This window comes from Hippopotamus amphibius, chromosome 5 (genome assembly GCF_030028045.1).
Source record: "Hippopotamus amphibius kiboko isolate mHipAmp2 chromosome 5, mHipAmp2.hap2, whole genome shotgun sequence".
In the NCBI taxonomy this organism is placed as follows: domain Eukaryota; kingdom Metazoa; phylum Chordata; class Mammalia; order Artiodactyla; family Hippopotamidae; genus Hippopotamus; species Hippopotamus amphibius.
Window position 1 is genome coordinate 60,151,066 of NC_080190.1, and position 26,653 is coordinate 60,177,718.

The 26,653-nt window shown below is 39.8% G+C and overlaps 1 protein-coding gene across 7 annotated transcripts in view; it reads left to right on the plus strand.

Moving 5' to 3' along the window:
* The window catches only part of KCNMA1 (potassium calcium-activated channel subfamily M alpha 1), a 707,317-nt gene extending 681,501 nt beyond the window's left edge, over positions 1-25,816 (plus strand). For 2 of the 7 annotated variants that reach the window (XM_057735190.1, XM_057735197.1), the window contains 3 exons: positions 10,821-11,015; positions 13,355-13,473; positions 15,357-17,977. In XM_057735190.1, the coding sequence (XP_057591173.1) occupies positions 10,821-11,015; positions 13,355-13,473; positions 15,357-15,606 (564 nt within the window). In that variant the 3' untranslated portion in view covers positions 15,607-17,977. Of the gene's footprint in view, positions 1-10,820; positions 11,016-13,354; positions 13,474-15,356; positions 17,992-24,860 lie in introns of those variants that run through there. The other 5 variants (XM_057735195.1, XM_057735196.1, XM_057735193.1 and 2 more) reach the window with 5 other exon arrangements.
* Positions 25,817-26,653: the final 837 nt, after the last annotated feature.

The window sequence follows — 26,653 nt, forward strand, 5'->3', positions numbered from 1 at the left end:
TGCTTGGTGTCCATACATTTATTCTGTACATCTGTGTCTCTATTTCTGCCTTGCAAACAGGTTCATCTCTCAGAGTATTTAATCATGTCACATTCTTAGGTATCATTGCAAGGCCTCCACGGGACTTACTGAGACTCAAACATATGGATGTTCCAGAATCTATTGAAACATTATCTATTGTGGGGCATTTCAGTTTTTGATTTTTTTATGATAACAATAATTAACCCTGTGACAAGTGTTATCATACATAAATCTTTGAGCAAGAAGCAACTTAATATCTTGAGGTAAACTTAACGGGTTTTTAACAAATATGAACATATGAGGGTGACTCAAAAATTATCTGCATCTGGCTGTAGAATTCATAGAAGTTTTAATATAACCGAAGTGTGGATAATTTTTGACTCACGCTTGTATTTAAAGCTATTGGTACGTATTGCCAGATTATCCCCCCAAAACAGTTGCACCTGTTGCACTACTATCACCAATGTTTAAGTGCCATCCCTGGCACTCTAATGGGCACTGATTATCATTTTCCTTAGGTGCCCCTTTAATTGTGTTTATGGTAGTTCTGAAATATATAAAATTTTAATTTGCGTGTAACTGTATAAATGCATATTTTCTACTAAATTCTTCTGTAGTTTTTATGCTTAAAAAGTACTTGCTGAACAAGAGAACTCATTAGGTATCCTGAGATCGGTTAAATATCAGCTATATTTTCATCAGATTGTTTGTGGCTATATTTTTTGCCTTTATTTTATAATATTTACCTCCCCCCCAACTTTATTGAGATATGATTGCTTTATAACACTATGTAAGCCAAAGGTGTACAGTGGTATATGTATATATTGTGAAATCACTACAACAGTAAGGTTAGTTAATACATCCATTACCTCACAGATACAATTTTGTTGTTGCTGAGAACTTTTAAATCTACTCTCTTAAGCAGTTTTCAAAGATACAGTACAGTATTGTTAACTAAGCAGTTTTCAAAGATACAATACAGTATTGTTAACATAGGCACTATGTTGTAGTACGTTATGTCCCCAGAATTTATTAATTATATAACTGGAGTTTATATCCTATGACCCCCTTCACTCATTTTCCCCAATCCCCACATCCTGCCCCTTGCAACAACCAATCTGTTCTGTTTCTGTAAGATAATTTTTTTTTTAGATTTCACCTATAAGTGAGAGTATACAGTATTTGTATTTCTCTGACTTATTTCACTTAGCTTAATGCTCTCAGGATTCATCCGTGTTATTGCATATGGCAGGATTTCCTTCTTTTTATGGCTAAATAATATTCCACTGTGTGTATATATATATATATATATCACATTTTCTTTATCCATTCATCTCTCAGTGGACACTTAGGTTGTTTCCATGTCTTAGCTATTGTAAATAATGCTGCAGTAAACATGGGGTGCAAAAGATATCTGAGAGTTATTTCACTTCCTTTGGATACATACCCAGATGTGGAATTGCTAGACCATGTGGTAGCTATATTTGTAATTTTTCAAGGAACGACCATACTGTTTTCCTTAGTGGCTATATAAATTTACATTTGCACTAGCAGCATACAAACGTTTCCTTTTCTCCACATTCTTACCAACACTTGTTATTTCTCATCTTTTTGACAATAGTCATTCTAACAGGTGTGAGATGATATCTCACTGTGGTTTGATATGTATTTCCGTGATGATTAGTGATGTTGAGCATCTTTTTTTTTTTTTTTTTTTTTTTTTTTGGCACACGGGCTTAGTTGCTCCGCGGCATGTGGGATCTTCCTGGAGCAGGGATCGAACCCATGTCCCCTGCATTGGCAAGCGGATTCTTAACCACTGCGCCACCTAGGAAGCCCGGGCATCTTTTAAAGTACCTGTTGGCCATTTGAATATCTTCTTTGGAAAAATGTCTGTTCAGTTCCTTTGTCCATTTTTTAATCCAAATTTTTGGGAGTTTTTTGCTACTGAGTTTTATAAATTCCATTTACATCCCTTTTTAGAAATTTAAGGTAAATATATTTTCACAGTAGAAAATACATAAAATAGACTTATAGGAAAAAAATGAAAATTAATCAAAATTCTATTACCAGGGATAATTCATCATGTAAAATTTTGGGGTACCAGAACATGATATTTTACATAACTATAACATAATACTACATAATACCAAATATTTAGTATTTATATAATACTATTTTTACATAACTATAATTATATCTGTGGAGGTCTGTACTTTTAGCATGAATTTTATTTATTTATTTTTTAAGGTTGATTTTATTTATTTTATTCTTGGCTGCTTTGGGTCTTTGTTCCTGTGCACAGGTTTTCTCTAGTTGTGGGGAGCAGGGGCTACTCTGTTGCAGTGCGCGGGTTTCTGATTGCAGTGGCTTCTCTTGTTGCGGAGCACGGGCTCTAGGTGCACGGGCTTCAGTAGTTGCAGTGCGTGGGCTCAGTAGTTGTGGCTCAAGGGCTCTAGAGAGCAGGCTCAGTAGTTGTGGTGCCTAGTTGCTCCGCAGCATATGGGATTTTCCTGGACCAGGGATTGAACCCATTTCCCCTGCGTTGGCAGGCGGATTCTTAACCACTGTGCCACTAGGGAAGCCCTTAATATGAGTTTTAGATCATAGTGTTTTTTGGATCCTGCTTTTGGAATATTTTAATATTATGACATGTAATTGTTACCATGCCATTAAATATTCTCTGAAAGCATAATAATACCTGTACAACGTAAGTCATGTTAAGTGAACTTATGTTGAACTTCTTTATTTAGTCATTACCATATTCTTGAAAAAATTTTTTTCCAGATACCTAATTTCCCCTAAATCATTTGTTGAGTAAACATCCTTTCTCCATGGTGTGTCATGCTTTCCTTATCATATTAAGAAATGGAACAGCAAACTTTTTTTGTAAATAGAGAGATGGTGAACAGTTTAGGCTTTTGAGAGCCATACAGACTCTGTTGAAACTACTCAATTCTGTTATTATAGCACGAAAGCCATTAGTAAAAAGGCGGCATGTCTGGGTATCAATAAAACTTTATTAAAAAAGAAAACCAGGTGACAGTCCAGATTTTGCCCAAGGCCCTGATGTGCCAACTTCCGCATTAAGGTCTTATAACTATTAGACTGGGGTTCTCAATCCATTCTGGTTGATTGATCTTCTAATGTTTAATATTGCCTACAGTGTTTAGTTATACAGTCTTTAATATTTATTATAATGCCTTGGAGGACAATTTCATAAACTGTTTCCAGAGGAAATTTAGCATAATTTTATCAAGTTTAAAAACATATCAATTCACTAAATATGCTCTTGCTGTTTCATTAATTGATGCTTTATTGTTTCATCCTTCTATTTTTCTCAGATAAAAAAGAATAACAAAAAAACCCAATTCTTTTAATGCTTAGAATTATTTCTTGAAATTCTTTCATATTTAATATAAAAGCATCTAAGGCTCTGAATTTGTCTCTGTATCTTTGGCCTCAATCCATGACATTTTTATGTGTCATTTTCAAGCAGTCTTTAATTTTTAAATACTCTGTACTCTGAGTTTTATTTCCATCTTGACCCATAGTTATTTAGGATACATTTTTAAAATATCTTGAAAGTGTTGACTTATTTACTTTTGTTTCTGCTACTATATTTATTTTTAAAATATAGACCATAATCTTATATTTTATTATGTATATTGAGATTTTATACTTTGGGCCATTGATCATGCTTTGTAGTTACTATTTGGAAGCTATCTAAAAATGTTATAAAGTTTAGCACAAATCTACTAAGTGCCCTTATTATATCCTTAATTTCTTTATATTTTGGTCTGTTTGAGCTGTGAAAACAAGAAACACAATGATATTTCACATATCACTTTTACATATGACTCAGTCCATATTTATTTTACTATAATGGCTAATTAGTTTTGCTCTCTATGTTTCAATTATAATATTTTCTCCATAACTAAGTTATATATTTATTGTAAATTTTAACTATGAACATGAAGTTAACTCGCTTAATATAGTATTTAAAATTTTTCCCTGTAAATATACTTTTCTTTGCCTGTTTTGTTTTGTTTTTTCCTGTCTCTGAAGATACCAGAGTTTGATTTTGATTTTGGTTTTTGAACAAGTTTGAGAATCTTTGCCATTTTATCAAATCATTTAGGTCATTTATGTTTAGTTATATAATGTATAATGCTAAAAATTTGCATTTTGCTTTATGCTTCAATAATTGTGTCTTTTATTATCTCTCTTTGAGTATATGGTCTCTATTTTGTATGCCTATTTTCTCTAGTGATGTATAAATTATACATTCTATTTTTAACTCTAGTGGTTACCAGACACTCTATAAATATACTTGAAACTGTATTTTCTTAGTAGAAGTATCTAGAAAAATTTAATAGCTCTTGATTCCTCCCTCTATAAGATCAGGGGATTTACATGTCTTTACTTCCATCTTCCTTTCTCCTACCTCATTTTTTTGACTTTTAAAAATAATATTACTGGATTAATAGATAATTTTATGGCATTTTTTTCTTTTAAGAGTCACTTTTGGTATTTGCATTCAGTTTTGTAATAATATATCTTTTTAAAAATTCCATGTTTTAAAATATTTCACTAGTATCTAAATAAAATTTGCTCATTTTTTAATTTTTAAAAGTTTAAAATGATCTTGGAGGAAGATGATTATGTTTCTGAGTGTTTTTTTAATGAAGAAAATCCATAAATGCTTTGGTACTCAGAAATTTAAAATATTTCTATTGCCTTCACAAATAATTGACAGTTTGAGTATAGAATTCTTGGAATAAATGTGTCCTTTCAAAACTCAGTTGATATTGCTCTTTTCTAGATAAGTCTTTGGCTAACTTGATCTTTTACATTTTTTTTCTTACAGCATTGTGTTAGGTCACTTTTTTCCTTTATTTACTATTTTAAATTAAAATGTCCATCTAGCGCATGTCTAGGTGTTGGCTGCATTCAATCGGTGAACCACCTTCATCCTCATCCTCAGTTGGTTCTTCAGCTCAGGACAGGTTGTACTCATTTGTTTCCTTGCTTCCTTGCTTGTTTTTACCTGTTTGAATTTTGTTTACCAATTTAATTTGTGAACACTTACTATTTATCCATTTGACCTCTGTTGTCGTTCCTCAACGAGCATTCTTATGAAAGAGAAAGAAAGAAAATCTCTACACATTTCTCTGTGTCATTTAGGTGATCCTCTTAGTTTTACTTCCACATTTTGTGTGTGTGTTTGTGTGAGTTTGTGTATGTGTGATTTTCAGTCCTATGTCTTACTGCTTCTTTATTTTTCCATTGTGATAAGAACATTTAACTTGAGATATACTCATTTAATACATTTTTCAGTGTACAACACAGTATTTTTAATTACTGCTTCTTAACAGATAAAAATCTGGCCATTACAAGTTTAGTTACCTTTTAACTCTTTTAAAATATCTTTATTAAGCTATCGTTAACATCATGCAATTCATCTATTTAAAGTGTACAATTCAATGGTTTCTTCTCTAATTGCAGATACGTACAACTATCACCACAGTAAATTTTAAAACATTTTCATTGGATCAAAAAGAAACTCCATATCCTTTAGCTATCCCCACTACTCCTCTGTCTCCTTCCCCCAGCCCTAAGCAACATTAATCTACTGCATATCTTTATAGATTTGGCTCTTCTGGACATTTTGAATAAGTGGAATCATATAACATGTAGTCTCTTGTGACTGAATTCTTAGCATAATGTTTTTAAGGTTTATCCATGTTGGAGCATGTACTTCATACCTTTTCATGACCTAATGATGTTCATGCATGGATATAACACATTTTGTTTGTGCATTCATTAGGTGATGGACATTTGGATTATTTCTACTTTTTAGCTATTATGAATAGTGCTGCTATAAACTTCTCTGTACAGGTTTTCATAGGGACTTTTTTTTCAACTCTCTTGGTCATATACATAGGAGTAGAATTGCTGGGTTATATGGTAACTCTGTTTAACCACATGAGGAACTGCCAAACTGGTTCCCAAAGTGATTGTAACATTTTATATGCCCACCAGCAGTGTGTTAGGGTTCTAATTTCTCCACATCCTCATCAACTCTTGTTATGAGCTATCTTTTTTATTTTAGTGGGTGTGAAGAAGTATCTTATTGTGGTTTTGATTTGCATTTCCTCATGATTGGTGATGTTAAGCATCTTTTCATTTGTTTGTTTAACATTTGTCTATCTTTTTCAGAGAAATGTTTATTCAAGTATTTTGTCCATTTTTAAATTTGGGTTACTTTTCTTTATGTTGTTGAGCTGCAAGAATTTTTAATATGTATTTTGGATACTAGACCCTTAGGGGATATATGGTTTGCAAATATTTTCTCTCATGCTGTAGGATTTCTTTTCATTTTCTGGATAGTGTACTTTGTACATAAATAATTCTCAGTTTTGCTGAAGTTTAATTTACCTACTTTTTTTTCTTTTGTTGCCTATGCTTTGAGTGCCATATTTGAGTCAATTTTCAAATCAAAGGTCATAATGATTTACCTCTGTATTTTCTTCTAAGTGTTTTATAGCTTTACCTTTTATATTTAAGTCTTTGATCCATTTTGAATTAATTTTTGCATATGGTTTGAGATATAGGTCCAAATTTATTCTTCTGAATTTGGATACCCAGTTGTGGTAGCAACATTTGATTAAGAGACTATATTCTTTCTCTGTAGACTGGTCTTGTCACCTTTGTTGAAAAAAATCAATTGACACAAAGTGTATGAGTTTATTTCTGGACTCTCAATCTGATTCCAATGGTCCATATGTCTGTCCTTATGGCAATACCACACTCTCTGGATTATAGTAGCTTTGTGGTGTGTTTTATTTATTTATTTTAATATGTATTTACTTATTTATTTGGCTGCATCGGGTCTTAGTTGTGGCATAAGGGATCTTCATTGAAGCATGAGGGATCTTTGTGGTGCACAGGCTGTTCATTGCAGTGCACGGGCTTCTCTTTAGTTGTGGTGCACAGCTCTAGAGCGCTTTGGCTTAGTTGCCCCATGGCATGTGGGATCTTAGTTCCTTGACCAGGGATCAAACCCATGTCCCTTGCATTGGGAGGCAGATTCTTAACCACTGGACCACCAGGGAAGTCCTGTGGTGTGTTTTAAAATCAGGAAGTGTGAGTCCTCCAACTTTGTTTTTCCTTTTCAAGATGGTTTGTTTATTTGGGGGTGCTTGCAATTTTCACATGAATTTTAAAATCAGCTTTTCCATTTCTGTAAAAATGGTCTTTGGGATTTTGATAGCAATTGCATTGAATCTATAGATTATTTGGGGGATTATTGCCATTTTAAGAATACTAAGTCTTCCAATCCATGAACTTGAGATGTCTTTTCATTTATTTAGATTTTCTTTAATTTAACAAAATTTTGTTGTTTCCAGTATATGAATCTTGCACCTCCTTAGTTAAATTTATTCCTAAGTATTTTATTCTTTGTGATGCTATTGTAACAAGAATCATTTTCTTAATTTCATTTTTATATTGTTCATTGCAAGTGCATAGATACACAAATGATTTTTGTATATTGGTTTTTGTATCCTGCAACCTTGCTGAACTCATTTATTACCTAGAATATCATTTTAGTGGATTCTTCAGGATTTTCTACGTATAAGATCATGTCCTCTGTGAATATAGGTAATTTTACTTCTTCCTTTTTCACATGGATACCTTTATTTCTTTCTAGCCCTGGCTAAAACCTTCAGTGCTATGTTGAAAAGAAGCAGTCAGAGCTGGCATCCTCATCTTGTTCCTAATCTAAAGGGAAAGCATCCAGCCTTTCACCAATAAGTCTGATGTTAGCTGTGCATTTTTAATGTATGCTCTTTTTCAGCTTGAGAAAATTCCCTTCCATTCCTAGTTTGTTGTGTTTATCAAGAAAAAGCATGGGATTCTTTTTAACCATTTTTTAATTACACTCACTTTAATTTCAATATCTTACATTTAAAGATAATTAGATACATTGTATGAAGTCAGCTTTCTTATCATCTGATCTTTTGCTTGTTATAGATATTCTATTTTTTTAATTGATTTTGATTCTAAAACAAATGGTTCCTAAATTTTTCTTTTACCTCTTCCAGTAACTGTTTAACCAATCAAAAGAATGCTTTTCCTTTGTATCTGAAACGCCACAGATCCCTTTTAAAAATATTTATGCTGGCTCTTTCTTTCTCTCTGCACATTTGAGCAAGGAGAGGTCTGTTTTCCAGGGTACGAGGTGGTGAATGTTCTGCCATCCACGTTTCATGCCAGTGGACTCCTCCCTGAGTATTGATCTAGAAGGGTAATTACAGCACTAAGGCCTTTGTCAAAGTTCTGTGTCCAGCACTTCCTCATTTAATGTGCCTCAGGGCCGAGGAAGGGGCTTCTGCTTCTAATGATGGGCTATTGGACAACAGAGAAGGGGGTTTACCTCTGAAGACGTTGGGAAATGTTTTTATACCTGCCCTGAACCACCTTCCAGGAGAGTTCATCTCTGGTGGCCTGTCCTGCTGCTGCTGCCACAGCCCAGGACGTAGTCCCACTTGACCCTTGCTGTGCCATTGCTGAGCCTAAATGGGGTCTTAGCATGGAGGTGTTACCGAGTCCAAGCTCGCTAGCCTCACAGCAGGCCAATGAGTAGGAGACGAGGTGGTGAGGCAAGGAATACGACTTTATTCGGAAAGCCAGCCGACCCAGAAGATGGCAGACTAGTGTCTATCAAAAACCATCTTGTCGGGGTCTGGGTGCCAGTTTCTTTTATAGAATCAGAGAAGGAGAGGTGGGGAAGTAAAGTAAAAAGGGCCATCAGTCTTGCAAAAGATCTCCGGGAATGACCAGCCTCGGTGAGGGGATGTGTTAATTTCAGCCATTCACACGGGTGGGCTGGGCAGAGTGTCTGCCTGTGAGCTGAGCAAGGGCACGTTAGTTTAACATTCAGGCAGAGGGGCAGTGTTCCCTGAGGCAGGCCATCATGTGTGATTATAGTAACAAAAGCAACAAAAAGCAAAGGTTAAGGTCAAAGAAACAGATCCAACATGCAGTCCGCTTCAGCTCTTCCCTGTAACAGAGGCAGCCTGAGAAATGCAGATTCCAGGGTAAAATGAATGGCCTTGGATTGCACTCACCCGCCGCCACCACCAACCCACCAAAAAAAAAAAAAAAAGCCAGAAAAGATTTTTTAAAAGGGGGGATTGGGAGTGGGTTGACTGGTCCTCTCAACAACAAAGGCCTGAGTTTCTGATATCAGGCCAGAAAGTATTTCTCAGTGTTTCCTGTGCATGAAGTACTTTACTAAGTGCCTCACACATATTGGTTATATAGTCCTTATAACCACTCTATTATAGTTTACAGATCATGACACTGAGGCACGAAAATGAGAAATAACTTTCCACAGTCACGCAGCTATGCAGCCTGCCTCTCACCCCTTAACCACGCCAGCAATATTTTCTCTTGTACTTGTTCTTGTTCAGCTCTGCCCCAGGGCACATCTGAGCTCTCGATCTGAGCTCTCGTAGTTGATACGTAGATGATACATTCTCCTTAGGGTCTGACCGGTTCTGAATCAGATTCCTAGTGTCCTTTGCTGCTGAAATTTTGTATCACTTTGGGTGTTTTTGTGAGTACTTCAATGAGGCAAAGTGAATCCAGCCTCCCCAGCAGCTATCCTCTTAATTTAGAAGTCCTCGTGGAATTCTTTGCACATAAACTTGATCTTAATGACGGTGCTTATTTTACGGATGAGAAAATCAAAGCCCAGAATGATGAGACAACCTCCCCCAAGACAGAGGACTAGTGATGGCCCAGCAGGAGAGAACTCATCCTTACCTGGTTTGTTCCCCACTAGGTTTTGCCAGGCGAACTGTCCAAAACACTGCTGAAATAAAAATGCAGCCGTCTTGCCTAACCTGCTCCCAAAGTCCATCCATCCTCAAAAGCCACAGGCAAACTTTAGCTTGATATTATTTAGCCTGTTTGATTTCTTCGTACACTGGAAAATGGAAAACAGACCCTTAACTGAGATTTTTCTCGAATTAGGCTGTGTGACAAAAGTCTTTTTTGAGCTCTTTTGACATCCTATTAATTTTTTAAAACTCCCATTGTTTTATTCCTAACAGATCTGTTATGTTTCAGATGTGAGACAAATGTACAATGTAGAAGGAAACTTCTTTATTAAGTTATATATATTCACCTCAGACTACTGAGGTTACTTAAAAACAAAAACACCAGGATATCCACCCTGTCATAAATTGATCTGGCATATTTAACTGATAGAGACTTCGGGTTTAGCCTGTTATCAAAGCATGTAATATATTGTTGAACGTATGGAATGATGCTCTTGGCGTCTCATTCCAACAGAGGGAGAAGTTCTGTCAGTTTGGGGGGAGTCAGCTTCCTGGCACATGGGTTACAGGAGCTCAGAGGCGGTCCTGCCTGGGTTGAACTGCATTTTATTACACACGCCCAAAGTCCCTTGGCAAGCAGGAGAGGAAGCCATATTTACATCCCAGCTAGCACCGAGTATGATAAACGCCAACCACTTCGACTTTAGCCCTTTAATAAAAATCCCCTGAATTGGCTTTTAAAAGTCAAGCGTTTGTGGCAGAACCAAGTAGGAGAGAAAAGAATGGAATAATTGGAGGCTGCTGTCTTTTCACTTCCCACATAAAATTATTTGAAGAGACAGGCCAGAACCTGAAACAGGAGTTATCAAGGAAAGTTGTAATTTGAATGTCGGGTGTCGTGACTTTCGGGTGTTTGCTTGAAGGACTGTCCCCCACTTCTCTTCCCAGACATACTTCAATGACAACATCCTCACCCTGATACGGACCTTGGTGACCGGAGGAGCCACACCAGAGCTGGAGGCTCTGATTGCCGAGGAGAATGCTCTACGTGGGGGCTACAGCACCCCCCAGACACTGGCCAATAGGGACCGCTGCCGCGTGGCCCAGTTAGCACTGCTGGATGGGCCCTTTGCGGACCTGGGGGTGAGTTCAGGGGGCAGAGGGCACCTGAGCTGGCTGTTTGGGAATGGCGGGATCTGAACGCGTCAGAGACAAGCTAGGCCTCTGCCTTTGCTACTTTCTACAGGAAAAGAACTGTAAGAGGTGATGCTTATGGTTTGCTGTGCAGCAGGCACTGTGCTTTACATGTATTCATTCATTTTAATCCCCACGGTGACCCTTTGATGTAGGTTCTCTTATCAGACGCTTTAAGGAAACAGGGGCTCAGAGAGAGCGAGGACTGGCCCTACCAGGAATTTGCAGCAGGGTTCTTGGCTTCAGAGCCCGTGGGCTTACTGACTCCCCTCAGGTACCTTCTGCCACAGATGGGAGGCATCCGTGGGGGGCGTTCCAAATGTAGCCAAGGCCGGGACTACTTAACCCCAACTGCACATGAATAGATCTGCCAGAGTGCCTGAAGCAGGCTGGTGCATGGAACCCAAAGGAGATGTGGGTCACCTCTGCAGCAACCCAGGGGGGAAGGGGGAGAGCGACTGGGCCCAGCCTCAGAATCAGGAGACCTCAGTCTGGAATAAGAGACATTAAAGGATCCACATGAGATGCTATTGGTTTGGCCAGTGGGTCTAGATGTACGTAATAAGCTATGGTGTTCTAAAAATCACCAGTGCTGGGGGCATGCCCAGAATCCTGAGGGCTGAGTATGGCCATCAGTGGTTTTTTGTTTTTTTTTTAATAAATTTATTTATTTATTTAATTTGTTTATTTTTAGCTGCATTGGGTCTTCGCTGTTGTGTGCGTGCTTTCTCCAGTTGCAGCGAGCAGGGGCTGCTCTTTGCGGCATGCAGGTGGCTTCTCTTGCTGCTGAGCACAGGCTCTAGGCACTTGGGCTTCAGCAGTTGTGGTTTGAGGGCTCTAGAGCACAGACTCAGTAGTTGTGGCTCACAGGCTTAGTTGGTCCAAGGCATGTGGGATCTTCCTGGACCAGGGATCAAACCCCTGTCCCTGGCATTGGCAGGTGGATTCTTAACCATTGCGCCACCAGGGAAGTCCCCATCAGTGGTTTTTAAAAGCTCCTCGTGGACTGTTAATTCTGAGGCTGGACCCAGTCACTCTTCCTCATGCCCTCCCTGCTGCAGAGGGACCCATGCCTCTCTTTGGGTTCCATGCACCAGCCTGGTTCAGGCACTCTGGCAGAAGTATGCAGTCTTGACCCTTACTCCCAGCCCAACTCCGTGGATCCGTTCAAAGGCTGGAGCCACCAGTCTTGGGAGCCAGTAAACCCATTGTACAAACAATAGTGCCACCCAGAAAGTCCAAATAGTGGAAAAGAAGCCAAGGAAAGGATTACTTTCTCCATTTCTTCTGAAACCCTGATGCCAACTTGTACCGTATTTTAGTTTGGTGAGGGGCAGGGATCTATGTTAGACTGGACTTTTTTAAAAGGCCACCTCCATAGCGAGTGGCTCTTTTTTACCTATCATTTACTCATTGACACACTTTAGAAGAATAAAGACTTTAAATAATGATAAGATATGGCTCCATTTGTGTTCTCTAATATGATGCCCATCTGGAAATTTTGGTAACAGTAAGGACAGATGCAGTCACTTTATTCCCAGTGAAGTCAGCCTTTGGTGCCCTTCCTATAATAATACCTACCTGAAGCCAACTGGCTGCAGGAAGCCAGTGTTTCTGAGTGAATGAGTTTGCTTTCACATTCCACATCAGGCCCCAGACCCTTGGAAGGTGATTGTGAACTGATTAGAACTGTGAATCCCAGTTATTCAGCCTGCAGACCTCCAGCTCCTAGGGAAACACATTCCCTTCCACCCTTGCCATCTCCGAGGTCTGTAAATTGTGCTTTTCACACAGTCCTTCGCTGAAAGAGTCTGTCACCATAGTACCTGGTGGGGTCTTTTCTCCTGGCAGTGATTTTAATTATCACTTGGACAGTTTTGACAACACGGTCAGATCACAGTGATTACAGCTGAGCTGAGGCTAAACATCATCACCATTTTGCAGAGCTGGTTTCTTCTCCTCAGCTGAACAGACATCTGAGACCTTCAAGCTTATATCATCACTTAAAGTAAGAAGAGGCCCCATCTCCTTAGAGCTCTCATTGCTGCAGATGGAAAGCTAGAGAGAGCCAGAGGAAAATCCATTATTATCTGATCCCGAAAAATCACTGGTATTGAGGTATAGGCTGTAAACCACACTAACTTCTTCGGCCACAGTTCCTCAGCACAGACCCTCCAACTCAGGAGACACCAAAACGAGCTTTCATGAAAAGGCCCTTTTCCTTCCGGGACCTCTACTTTCAGGCAAATAAAAATGATTTTTCTCTCCGTTCTTTTGTTGTCTCCCAGGATGGTGGTTGTTATGGTGATCTGTTCTGCAAAGCTCTGAAAACATATAATATGCTTTGTTTTGGAATTTATCGGCTGAGAGATGCTCACCTCAGCACCCCCAGCCAGTGCACGAAGAGGTGAGTATGTTTCCACTCTCCCACCCCCAAAGCAGAGACATAACTGCCATCTCCTGTCCCCTGCAATGAGAGCAAAGGTCTACATATGTGCTCTCAATGTGCAAATTATTCTGCCCACATTAAATCCAACACTGAGTTTGGTGGTTATGGAAAGCTTTTTTCTTTAATTGCTAATAGCACATGTGAAGACATTGTGGGAGGAATTCAAGTTTTATGGGGTAGTTCCATCCATCACCTAATCACGAAAGTCGGAAGGGAAGCAGGTCCTCCAAACTCCTGCTACTGGGGTAATTCTTTTGGTATCTAATATAGAAATATTTCATACTGCTACTGTTTAAGGTAAATGGTTCCTTTGCCATGTCTTAGACACCTATATATATATATTTTTTTTAACTGAAGTACAGTTGATTTGCAGTGTTGTGTTAGTTTCAGGTGTACAGCAAACATTCAGTAATACGTGTGTGTGTGCATGTGTATATGTATGTATACATATATATGTGTATATTCTTTTCCTCAGACACCTATATTTTTACTTAATGTAGTTTTCAGTTGACTCACTTTTTTTACTCTTATATATTTATTTTAAAGAAAACTGTATTATTACCTGAAGCAGAAAAAAATAACAGTTCATACATGCTAGCTATATTTTTATAACATGCATTAAAGTAAATTCATAGCAGCCTAAAATTAAAAGTACATCCTAGAATTGCCAAAATCAGTTTGTTTGTGTAATATACCCCAGGAAACAATGCCATAGAGATGAGTGTTTCTCAGACCTGCTTGCATAGTAGAATCACTGGGGGTGCTTTTTAAAAGTACTCTGATTACTCTGACTTAACTGGTATGGAATGAAAATATGTAATTTAATGCCCAGAGATTACAGTGTAGAGCCAGAGTTAGGCATAATTGCTGTAGAATAGTGGGTTCTCATAGGTGAATATGAGAATCATCTGTAAAACTTGTTAAAACAAATTGCTGGACCCCATGCTCAGAGTGTCTGACTCAGTAGGTCTTGGGTGGGGTTGCTTAAGAATTTGCATTTTAACAGCAAAGAACTACTGCATAGCACAGGGAACTACACTCAATATCTTGTAATAACCTATAATGGAAGAGAATCTGAAAAAGAATATATCTATCTATTTATAACTGGATCACTTTGCTGTACACCCAAAACTAACACAACATTGTAAATCAACTGTACTTCAATTAAAAAAAAGAATTTGCATTTTTAGGAAGTTCCCAGACGATGCTGATATGTCTGGCCTGAGGACCACAATTTTGAAATCCACTACTAGAAATGAAACAAAATGATTTTTAGTTATGTCTGGTGTTAACCATGGAAAAATGTGATCAAATTGAGGAGAACGGTTAAAGCCTGAGGGACACATAGGCAGGGAGATGTTTTATATTCTTCCATTTAGTGAAATCCTCCACCGAGGTTGAATTTTAAAAAAAGAAGGAAAGAGGACTAAGATTTTGCTAGATCATGGTAAACAAAGATCCTGTGATATGTGCCTGAGATTGTCAGAACATTCTAGAATGAAAGATGCAGTGCAGTCCTTGAAGTCTGCTGCATGCACTCGGGCTATTCAGGATCAGAAGGGAACTTGACGTTGTATTGAAAGGGGTACGTGGACCACAGGAAGCACCATTTGGTTCTCCCGTGACTGGCGCTAATTCAGCATCTCTGCCAGGGCTCATGGCTGACTTCCTCTGTTGAGCTAAACAGAGGAAGAGTTTGTTCTACTTGGAAGATACTGTTTAAGGCCTTGGACCAGCTGGAAGTCCATCTCCCAGATCCTCGGGTAGACCTGGTTTGGTTCAGAGGTGAAATCTCCACCGAGTTATCCTCATTCTGTGACCTCTTTGCTCTCCGCATCCAGGTATGTCATCACCAACCCTCCGTACGAGTTTGAGCTCGTGCCGACGGACCTGATCTTCTGCTTAATGCAGTTTGACCACAACGCCGGCCAGTCCCGGGCCAGCCTCTCCCATTCCTCCCACTCGTCCCAGTCCTCCAGCAAGAAGAGCTCCTCCGTTCACTCCATCCCATCCACAGCAAACCGACAGAACCGGCCCAAGTCCCGGGAGTCCCGAGACAAACAGAAGTACGTGCAGGAAGAGCGGCTCTGATATGTGTATCCACTGCCTCCGTGTGTGAAACTGTATCTGCCACTCATTTCCCCAGTGGGTGTTTCCAACAGTAACTTTTCCCCTTTTCCCCTGTAGTCCCCCCCCTTTTTTACACATATTTGCATATGTATGATAGTGTGCATGTGGTTGTCATTTTTATTCCACCACCATAAAACCCTTGAGCACAACAGCAAATAAGCAGACGGACCAAAAGTTATTTATGATTCTAGGGGAAAAATAACCCAAAGGCATGCTCCAGACATAAATAGCTCACTGCAGGAACGAGTTCACAGATGAGAAGGGAGCGCTTGAGATCCATGTCAGTTACGCAAAGCAAGTTTAGTTAGTGTAGAAGAAAAGTTTCTTCTGATGTATCAGGATTACCAGGGTGCTTTGGGTTTTGATTTTGTTGTTGTTTTCCTTTCTTTCTCTTTTTTTTTAAAATATATATATACACACAATAATATATACACACATTTATTTGAAAAAAGCAACCTGAAAGCAACCAAAACATATCAGTTGTTTCCACTCTCTGGGCCAAAGTATCGCAGAGCATTTGAAAGGCTTTCGCCGTTTCTGTAGATGATGATGAAGCATCTGCTTGTTAGAACATCGGAGATTTTTTAGTTCCTCAGCAAGGCCTTTTGTCCCAGAGCTAGTGCTTCCTTTGGGAGTTCATATGAACATATCTACCCTTACTATGAGGAAAGAATAGGATTCCCTTCACGGATGTATCAAATGCAAGTCATTTAATTTAAGTGAAAAGAGGTTTGATTGCATATTAAGTTGTTATCCTGTCTCCTTATGCTGCCATATGAATAGCTATTTTTTTCTATCACTTTTGACATTTGGGATGAAAAGCCATATGTATCATAAATATCAGATGTAAGTCATTAAAAACTGCCTTCCTGGGACTTTTACATCTTTTAAAAGGTGAATTACTTACCTTATGTACAGAATAAATAATGCTCAGGAAAGAGCAAGTATTTTTCCACACATTCTCAGGGGACCTTTTTACTCCCCTTTGTTTGATTAGCTAGGGCCCCAGTGCCAGGGAGGAGCAAGGGCTGGGGCCGCGGTAGAGAGAGAGGAAGATAAACCCAGCAGCGGATCATGTTCTCCTAGGAGCCGACATGCTAAATAAATCAGAATGTGGGAGGATCAAGCCACAGTTGACTCAACAAAGACAAAAGCCAGCTACCACCTTCAACGGTTGGCACAGCTGCACGATGCTGACTGTCCCAGGGCAGAAAGCTGGTGGGAAAAATTCCCCATCGTGAATCTCTTTAACGTAGCCAATCCGCTTAGGCAGGGGAATGACAGTGATAGAGAGCGACCCCCTTGTCATTACCAGATGGGGGAGAAGCAACAGAGTGCAACCGTGAGCCAAACACATTTTGGTGTAATTTTTTTTTCTTTCACTTTCTTTCTTTTTTTAAAGTTAGTAAGCATGAGCAAAATGGTAGAAAAATAACCCTTTTTTCAATATACAGTTGTCAGATACTTTATGCATGCAAATCATGTTTTAGGCAGTACATCAGTTCTTACAAATCGGCCAACTCCACCATACCCAAATTCTTGTATGGATGGACCTGCCCTGGGCTGCTACAGATATATTTGAAATATTTACTTGAAAACAAATTCCATCGACTAGCACGGGGGGCGGGGAGGAGAAAAATGTCACAGCTGTAACCATCTCTAAAAAAGGTGTTTTTATGGTGAACGTTTTGGGTTTAGATCTTGGATCTCCTGTCCCCCCAAGCATGATAGTTTTGGAGATTTGCTTGCTGTGTGAATTGACAAGCACTTTTACTGACAAAATGGCGAAGCTCAGTCAGAACCTCCGTCCCCATACCCAAGACAGGGCAGCGCAGTGTTCCAATCAGTATCGGGGTGGGGACTCACTCTATATACATATATTAAAAAGCCCTATGAGTGGAAGATTTTTTTCAAATTATTTTTTGTCCATATATATATTGATTTATATATTACGTATAACTCTCTTTTTATATATTACTATATATATACACATATATACATATATATGTATATATATACACACACATACACACACATCTCCCCTAGTCTTGGATCATGAAGAGCTCTTCATGCATTCTTTGCAAAGGAGGTTATCAAGTTATGCCCTCAGGACATTTATAACTATAAGCATGTGCCAGTTAAAGTGCTCAACAGGAACTATGACAGTTTAAAAGCATTGTAAAACTCACATAGCTTACTTCTCTCTCTAAAGTGCAACAAGGATGACTAGAATGGGCCAAGGTATGACGATTAATGGTTCTGCATGACCTAGCCACTGCTGGGGGTTTTCTTCTATAACGTTGTCCTTGTGAAAACTTTTGTGAAATTAAAAAAAAAAGGAGTTACAAATTTTATTCTGTTATTGGTTTGTTGATTTTTATTTCTCTTGTTCTGTTTGTGGTTTTATTTATTTTGTTTTGCTTTTTTTTTTTCCCTCCCCCTCTCCCCTCCTCTTCCTTTCCTTCACTTTCTAAATCGCTCAGCGCAATGAGGCTGTCCTGCTGCTACCGCTAGACCCCTTAGAGTTTGTTTTGGTGTTCTTGGGTTTGGGGTTGGGTCATCTGGGGGGAACTTCTCTCCATCTGGCTTGCCTTTCAATCTGCACGTGGCCTCCCTGCCCACCTTGGTACCTTGCTCCAAGTCCAAAAGCATTTTCCCATTAAGAAACCCAGCTTCCTCCACTTCCCCCCATTACCACCACCCCAACCCAGTCCCCCATCAGTCTGTCCACATCTCTGTGTTTCTCTTGGCAAGACCGACTAAATCAAGTGATGATGCCAGGTGATAAACTTTTCTGGAAAACATTTGCAGCTATTCCACTTGGCAAACTTACTTCTTGGTGAATAGTTTACCCTCCTTTTACTCTAAACCAGGAGGGTTATTAATGGTAAAAGCACTGGTCTGCTTGAAGTTGAATCACTGTGACCCCCAAATTAAAGCTGTTCAGCTGGATGTATCAACTCAATAGCCCACACCCCGTTATCTGGGGGTTGATGATTCTGTCTCTATATTACCTGGGTCTCTTCTCCCACCTGCCTTTCAGACAGTTGTGAAATCCCAACCAGAGATTGGGCAGATAGAGAGAAGTAAATCCAAAATGCGTCTTATATACCATCTGTTAGCAGCTCTGATGAGATGACCTTGTGATGGGAATGGAGTGGGAACAGACTGTGACTTGTGATGAAATTTTGGGATTTTCCCTGGACTTCAGGAGTACAATTGAGAGTTGATTGTACTTGGCTAATGATGTATTTAGTGATGCAAAAGGTATCATTATTACTTCTATTTTTTATGAGCCCAAACTACTATATTGTTCTTTCCTCAACTGAATGAAGAATCTCTTCCATTGGTTTCCATGTGACCGCAAACATCTCATCCTTCTTTCAGGTTCTCTTAGGAAGGAGGCGTACAAGCTTTTCATATGCTGTCTCTCCTTTCCCCCTCCCCACCCAAAAAATAAACAAGTAGGTCAGGGTGGAAAGTGAAAGATTATTTGAAGAGAAAGTATGTGCACTTAAAGAGAACAGCAGCTAGAAACTCAATTATCTGCACCATTCTAAAAGAGAAGCAATTTGTAAGCCATTCGGTTCAATTTGTTGTAGGCTTTGAAAGGGGTGAACCTTAAGTAAGTGGATAGAACAGGAGGCACAGTGAAACCCTCTCGGCCTCAACACTCAGGTGATAATGAAATCAACATCCCTAATGACTGGTACCCAGGGTCCTTCCTGAAACCAGTTCAAATGGATAAAGAGAAACATGGACCCTTATTGTTAGATTTCTACCACTATTGGGAGAAGTTTCAAATTCTGTTATGAATATTACAGGTTGTCACCCAGAACCTTACTCTCAATAGGTGCTCAAAAAATATTTTTGAAATAAATCGACCTTAAACATTGGTATACATTTAACCATTTGATAAATTATCTTCACCTCCTTGGCTTATCTTAGCAAAATTCAAGGAATGCCTATAGATGCTTCACAATGCTGTCATGCTGTTGGCACTTTCTTCAGCTGAGTACACAGCTTCTGAGAAAGGGGAACAGACCTGTAAGTTCAGTGAGTGGAAAGAGAGAGACTGTGTCTCCTGCCAGCATTGTCAAGATCCCAGATGACCAGAAAAACCTTTTGACTGGCTCTTCTTCAGCATGGGAAAAGCTGAAAGGTGTCTGCATCCCAACAGAGATAATTAAATCAAGCTGCCAGGTTCCTATAGCAACAGCCTCCTGGAGGAGAAAGAAGAGAGTGCAGAAACTTCTGGGCCTGCGGAAGCCAAGACAGGGTAAAAAAAATCAATGTCTCAATCAGCTTCTTTCAGCCCATCCCTGCTTTGTCAGAAGGTGATGACGTAACTGTGGGCACCTCTCACTAACCTGGTAGACTATCCCCACTAGATGGTTGTATATCCATCATATAGGGAGGTGAGAGGGATTATCCCCTACCACCTGACAGGGAGGAGTGAAAAGTCCACCTTTAGGGTGTCAGCTGGATAGAGACACAGAAGGGGGCCAGGAGGGGGCAGTTGTTCTGCCTAAGGAACGACAGGATCGGACTTAAAAGGGGCAAATAGAGTCACACTGGACAACTGAAAAGGAGCAAGACAGTTTTTTTTAAGTGCAAACTGCTCTGGTTCTGGTGCAATTTTCATTTCTATGAAGTAGCTATATTTTGCCCTTGGAGAGGAAAGGAGGCAGTATGCGTAGGTGAGTTCCACTGGAGCCTCAGGGTCTGCTGGGCAGGGGCCAGGCAAAGGCCAGACTCACTCTCAGAAGTGTGAGATGTGAAACCACACAGTGTTACTTTTGAAGGCCTGAGCTCCTTGTTAGCTCCTACTGTTCTCAGCTGTTATCTCTATCCAAATGGAATCCTTCCCTTTCAAGCCCTTTCTCTCTGAACCTCAGCTTGTGGTACAGTAAGAAAAGGCCCAATTATTCCAAATACCTTTGCTGTATCATCATCTCCCCTTTCATGCTCTCTTCTCTGGGGAGTAGTTAAGTGAAAGGCTAAATCCCACAGCACTGAGCCAGAAAAAGACTTTTCACAGTGCAGCCTGTTGCTCTGCTTCTGGGTTCCCAGGCGGTTATGTCGGTGCAGGTCTCGAGCCCTTCCCTGCCACAGCCCACTCCTCTGGGATTCCTCGTGGCTGGAGGACGTCCTGACCCTTATTCTAGACCCTTGAATATCAGTGATGAAAGTAGCAATGGAAGACGCAGATGGCTTGCAGGTGGGGTAGGGCACCTGTCAAGTTGAAAGCCAATATTTCAAAGACACAAATACCACTGAAGGGTGTCACCCCTTCCTCTCCTGCCTTTCCCAGGGAAGGCTACCCAACCAAATCCTCCATCATCTCTGCTGCCACAATCCCCTTTCTTCCGGCCAGCACCAAAATTTATACACCTCAGTTCTCTATCCCTAGTTCATTTGCAATCACACCCAAAGTTATCACCTATCCTTATGTCATCCTTTAGCACCGAGAGTACTCATATTCATGCTAAGCTTATACTAAAAACTAACAAATGCCAAGTGCTTACCACGGGTCAGGCACTCTTCCAAGCGCTTTATATACATTAACTCATTCAATTCTCAAGATGACCTCAGATGTAGATACTGTTCATATTTCCATTTGAAAGATACAGAATCCAAGGGACAGACTTGTTCAAAGTAACCCAGCCAGGAAGTGCCAGAGAGGTATTTAAATCTAAAGTCCATGAACTTTATGCTATAATGTCCCCTAATATTACTAACAATACTGATAGTCTTAACAGTTCACATTGACTTACCCTATATGTAGATAAGTGCTTCAGGGACACTAGTCCTTCTCATCCAGACAACACTATTAGGAAGGTCCATTAGCCCCATTTTACAGAAGAGAAACTGAAGTTAAGATAAATTATGTAACAACCCACACGGAGCCATGCACCTAGTATGTGAGACAGCCAGATCCCCTTGACTTTAACCTGCTGCCCTATGCCATCTCCTTGGTTGCAGTGGATGGCTCATGGCATGGCTGGTCTTGATAGGTGACACCTCCCAATGGCAGTGTCACATCTCTCTGCGGATATTTTCTGGGTTTGATCTTGTTCTACCAGCCCACTTGCCACAGACTGTGAAACACCACTCTCCCTGACTTCACGTATGTCACACATTCTACTCACAGTGATGACAGCATGCATCACACCTTCAGGAAGCTTATTAACAAATGGATTTCTTTTTCTTTGGCAGGGAGGAGGCCCTCAAAACCAGACTCATTGCCCTTCTCATCCTTGGGGTGAAACTAAAGCCCCCAGAAATCTTTTTGGCTCTTGGGATGAGGCAGGGAGAGGAGACAAGCTCAGGGATTTGGATTGACGCTGGACTACTTCAGCACTCATGTGAATTCTTTCCCTGGGTATCTTCCTTATGGCCAGTTTTGTAGGCACCCAGTGGTGCGGCTTCTTCTTCGGAAGGCAAGATTCAATAAACCAAAGTGTCATTGTCATAGCAAAGCTCTCTCCATGGGAGCAGAATGGCTGGCCACCATTAAAGTGTGGTTCCTCTCAAGCCCTTTGGGAGAAACACCTTTGCCCCCAGACAATTTAGTAAAATGCTCAGAGCATTCATCTGTTTCCATTTCTTCCATATTGTATCTAACCAAGTCTCCAATAATACAGTCATCTGTATATCTTACAAGGCACCCAAATTAAAAAGCCTCTTTCTCAGGCATAACGAAAACCTCAATTCATCACCAGGATACACTTTAATACAACTCCTTTTTGTGTTGAAGCGGAATGGCCAAAACACAGGGAAGACTGCTTAGATTATTTTTATGGCAAGAAATATAAAAGGAAAGAGAAAAAGAAGCTTAAATGGGAAAATAATGCTCTCTTTCTCACAGACAGCTGAAGGAAATTGATATTCTCTCTGCCGTGAAAGGTCAAAATGCCAACTTTGAATTGAACTGTAAAGACTAAATTCTGAACAATTATTCTCTGCAGCAGTTGTAAAAATTTCAGCAAATTGCAGCTGTCTTAGGTCTTTCACCCAGAAGACCTACTCATTTCCATCAGCAGAGTTCACTCTCCCTTCCAACCTGGCATGTCCAACCTAACACTAAATCCCTTTGCAAAATCAGTCTGCAGAAGGGTGCGGCCAAAATCAAGGGCAGCTCAGGCAAACAGCACAGAAACTGGGTTTACCTCTTCTGAAATTCATCTTTACACATAAACCATTGGAAAAAGTCATAGTTTGAAATTGTTTCAGCGGCCTGGCAATGCTTTTAAAACATGATAACCATCATACTTTACTCCTCTCTGAAAGGTTAGTTTAATCGTAGATCACAAAAAAATTGGTTTCCATAAATGCATAATGGTTCATCTATGTCACACTTGAACTAAATGGTTTTTTAAATGGAGCTGAAATTATTTTGATGTGTACACAGTCCCAGATTTCTATACAACCTTTTTTAACCAGCCCATCAGGATCCTTGCCTCTAAAGCCTCATTAATAATTCAGATGTGCTGATGACTTTAAAAGATCTATGGAATTGAAGCTTAGGAAAAAAAAAAAAACTCTGCTTGACAAAAAGATAAATGAATGTAGAAAGAAGCTGTAGGAGTCTGGCAAGCTGTAGATCATCTCAGAACAGATTGTAACTTTATCATTCTGTCAGGGGGAATAATTTAAAGCACTTAATCAGTTAGCTTCACTGTGAGGATGTAGCATTATGAATTCCTATCGTCCAATCTGTTCAAATCAAAGTGAACTCAATTATAATAGGTGAGAGAGCCAGTGCAGGAAGGAGAGAGGGGGTGGAGAATGATTCCAAGAGGCAGGAAGTTTCCTGGGGTGGGTGGTAAACCGAGCTGCTGAACAAAGGGTAGTGAGTGAGCTTTCACCAAGGCTTATCTGGGCTCCAGCTTAGTGCCTGCACTGGGGGCTCAGGGCATTGAACCAAGGAAGAGGAAGCATGGTCCAAGGAGAGACAAGCAGACAGTGGTCATGAGTTGATCATACATGTTGGACCTAGAAATCATTAGCCTTATAGGGACACACACATACACAGTCCTCTCTCAAGATCAAGCCAGGTGAGCAATTTTGCTAACATATCAGTCCAGGACCACTGACAAGGCAGTCATGCGTTGTTCTGATAGGCAGAAAAGGAGGCCAGATAGGCCATTGTCTCTATAACCGTGAGTGTGCTTGAAAGCTTTTTCCCTTTGTCTTTACTTATCCTAAGCCACTAAAATGAGGCTTGTGATTCTCAAGTTAGAATGTGCTGTTTGCCCAAATCCCTTTGTATCTACACACATGGCTGATTTCCCGGAAAATTCCAATCGTAGAAAGAGGCGGGTGTTGAGGGCTTGAGTCTTATGAAATAGCACTAAACTAGGATGCTAGGCCACTTTTATCCTCACTCCAGCCTCGGAACGCCCTGACTCAGCACTCTCTCTCAGCCATCTCTGGATTTAGGGTGGAAATGAAACGCCAAGACTTCGTCAAGCTCCCTTGTTGACAGCTTGGGTGATTATAGTCGGTTAAGATAGTGCCAGTAGGAATTCTTTTCATAACTTAATACCAACATAGAGTTTTCTTTCTTGAAATTAAAGCCATTTCAAAAGCCTCTGAAAATATTGGTTGCTTTTCTGATTTTTCACCCTCATTGACCAGCAAAAATCTGTAGGCTTACTTTAAGATCCCCAAAACTGGCTGCAAGAGAAACAAGAGTGGTATGATTGAGATATACCTTTAAGTATGCTTGTACAAGCGAAGGAGGAGATCCTGCATAAGATTCTACGTCACTCAGTCTGCAGAGGGACAATGTCCCTCAGTTTCCACTCAAATCAATGGGTGCACAAATCTTTCTTTAGGTGCCATGCCCATACCTCATATTTGTTATACGCATCATCTCTTCACCACCAAAGCTTTTTAGGCCACCAAAGGAACCCCAGAGAGAACACTGCCAGAGTTAATCTCCCAACCCCTCTTTATTCTCTGAAGTCCACTCCTGGTGCCTCCAAGTTCCAATAGCCCATTGGTTCATCACTTGCTACGGGCAGCAGAGGTATGTTTCAGGTTCTGGGATTCTCCCTACACTGCACTGTCTCTCTTAGCAATGACTCAATGTCAGCTTCTCTCGATTACCTTTTTGCATTTTTCAATGAACTTTCCAAAGTCTTTGCCCTAGGACTAATTAAGCTTCTCATTTCTCCTTCTTGTTCTCTATCCGTTTTGCCCTTTAGCAGAAAAGAAATGGTTTACAGATGAACCGGATAATGCCTATCCCAGAAACATTCAAATCAAGCCCATGAGTACCCACATGGCTAACCAGATCAACCAATATAAATCCACAAGCAGCTTGATTCCACCAATCAGAGAAGTTGAAGATGAATGTTGACTCCCAGGAGACCAGACTATTTTTTTAAAGCCTGACAAACTTCATAAATGGTGACGTGACTTTTCTTCCTCTTACGTGCTGAATCACTGGTGGAAACGTTAGGATAAGCAAGAATTGCAAGAAAAATAGACAGATCTTTCTCTTTGTCTGCCTTGAATATTGCTTCCATGTATTTTGGAAAAGAAAATGATTTCATTTATAAATGAACATGCTAAAATAGTCATGTATAGCCTCTAGCATTTTAAATTATTTTTATTTATTAGAAAGAAAATATATTTTTTCTTTTTTTTTCATTGTCAAATATATTCCCTGTATCTAACCATGCAAAATCAAAATGAATAAGTGGCCAGACTCCTTATGCATATTTCTCTTCTTTCTCTCTTTTTCTTTGAGGAGAATGATGGCCACCACCACAATTCATTGTAATTAAGGGAAATGGATTATTAAGACAACTTTAAAATGGTCCAATAATGTAAACATGTATTTTAGTAAATTTAAAAAAGGAAGACAAAAGGGGGCAGGTGAATTTCCTGGATGGGTGTGTATTTTGGCTGCACTGACACCAGCTCTTAATAAATGGAAACATTTATTTTCACAGTCGAAAGTCATATTTTTGTAATTTTAGTTTTCATCCTGTATTTCTCATCCTTTTGTTCATATATTTAAAGGGAAGACCTTCCTGCAGCTTTTCTACAAATGCCAGATCGGGTTTACCCTGCCGACTAACAATACCAGGAGGGTTGTGAGCATACCTGGGATGTGGAAGTAGAGGACCAGATGCACAGAAGACATTTCTCTGTTTGTTATTCTAATGGTGGGGACTCCTACATGCTGTTATGCTTCTCATTTCATACCTCCAAACCAACCAAGCAAGTAATTTCAACTCTGGAAAGGTCTGGTGGACTCTCTCCCTACTCCCCAAGTCCAGGGCTTTTAGCCTGAAAGTTTGTAAACAGCAATGAATAGTTTTGCTTAATGATAGGATGTGATATAACACATTCAGGCAATTCGCTGAGTGTTGATGTAAAAGCCAGAAGAGCTCCATGATCACGGAGATGACTTTTGCCCAGATTTAAATTCTGCAGGCTTTCCTTTAGTTGCTGGGACAAAACACACAACCTTGTTACAGCAACCTAAAAAATAGTAACAACAAAAGGACAGCAACGAATGCACTTAATACAGACTGTTAGAAAAGGCCTTTGAAAATTACCAGCAGTGAAATCCAACGTATCAGCCACTTCAAACTGTGGTCAAAAAGATTTTTCTAGCCATCAGACACAATTCCAATGTCTCCGAGCTCTGCTGTTGCTTGCATGCTCAATGTAACGGCGTCCCAGCAATTGTTCCATTCCAAATGACTTTCAACTTCAAAATGATCAATCTTTGATAGAATCATCAGGGTCTCTGGAGCAGCATGGATGTGATAGTGACTTTTATTTTCTTAAAAATGTAAACTGTGGACACTTGAAGAAACCAAACTAACCAAAATATGCCCCAAAGTCCCATGCTATCTATTCCATTAGGCCATGACCCCGTGGTATGTAGTTGTTACAGCAAATCAGATCAGAGCCGAGCAATGAAATCATCATGAAAACATATGTCCACTAAGTACTCCAATTACCAACATAGGCAAAATGA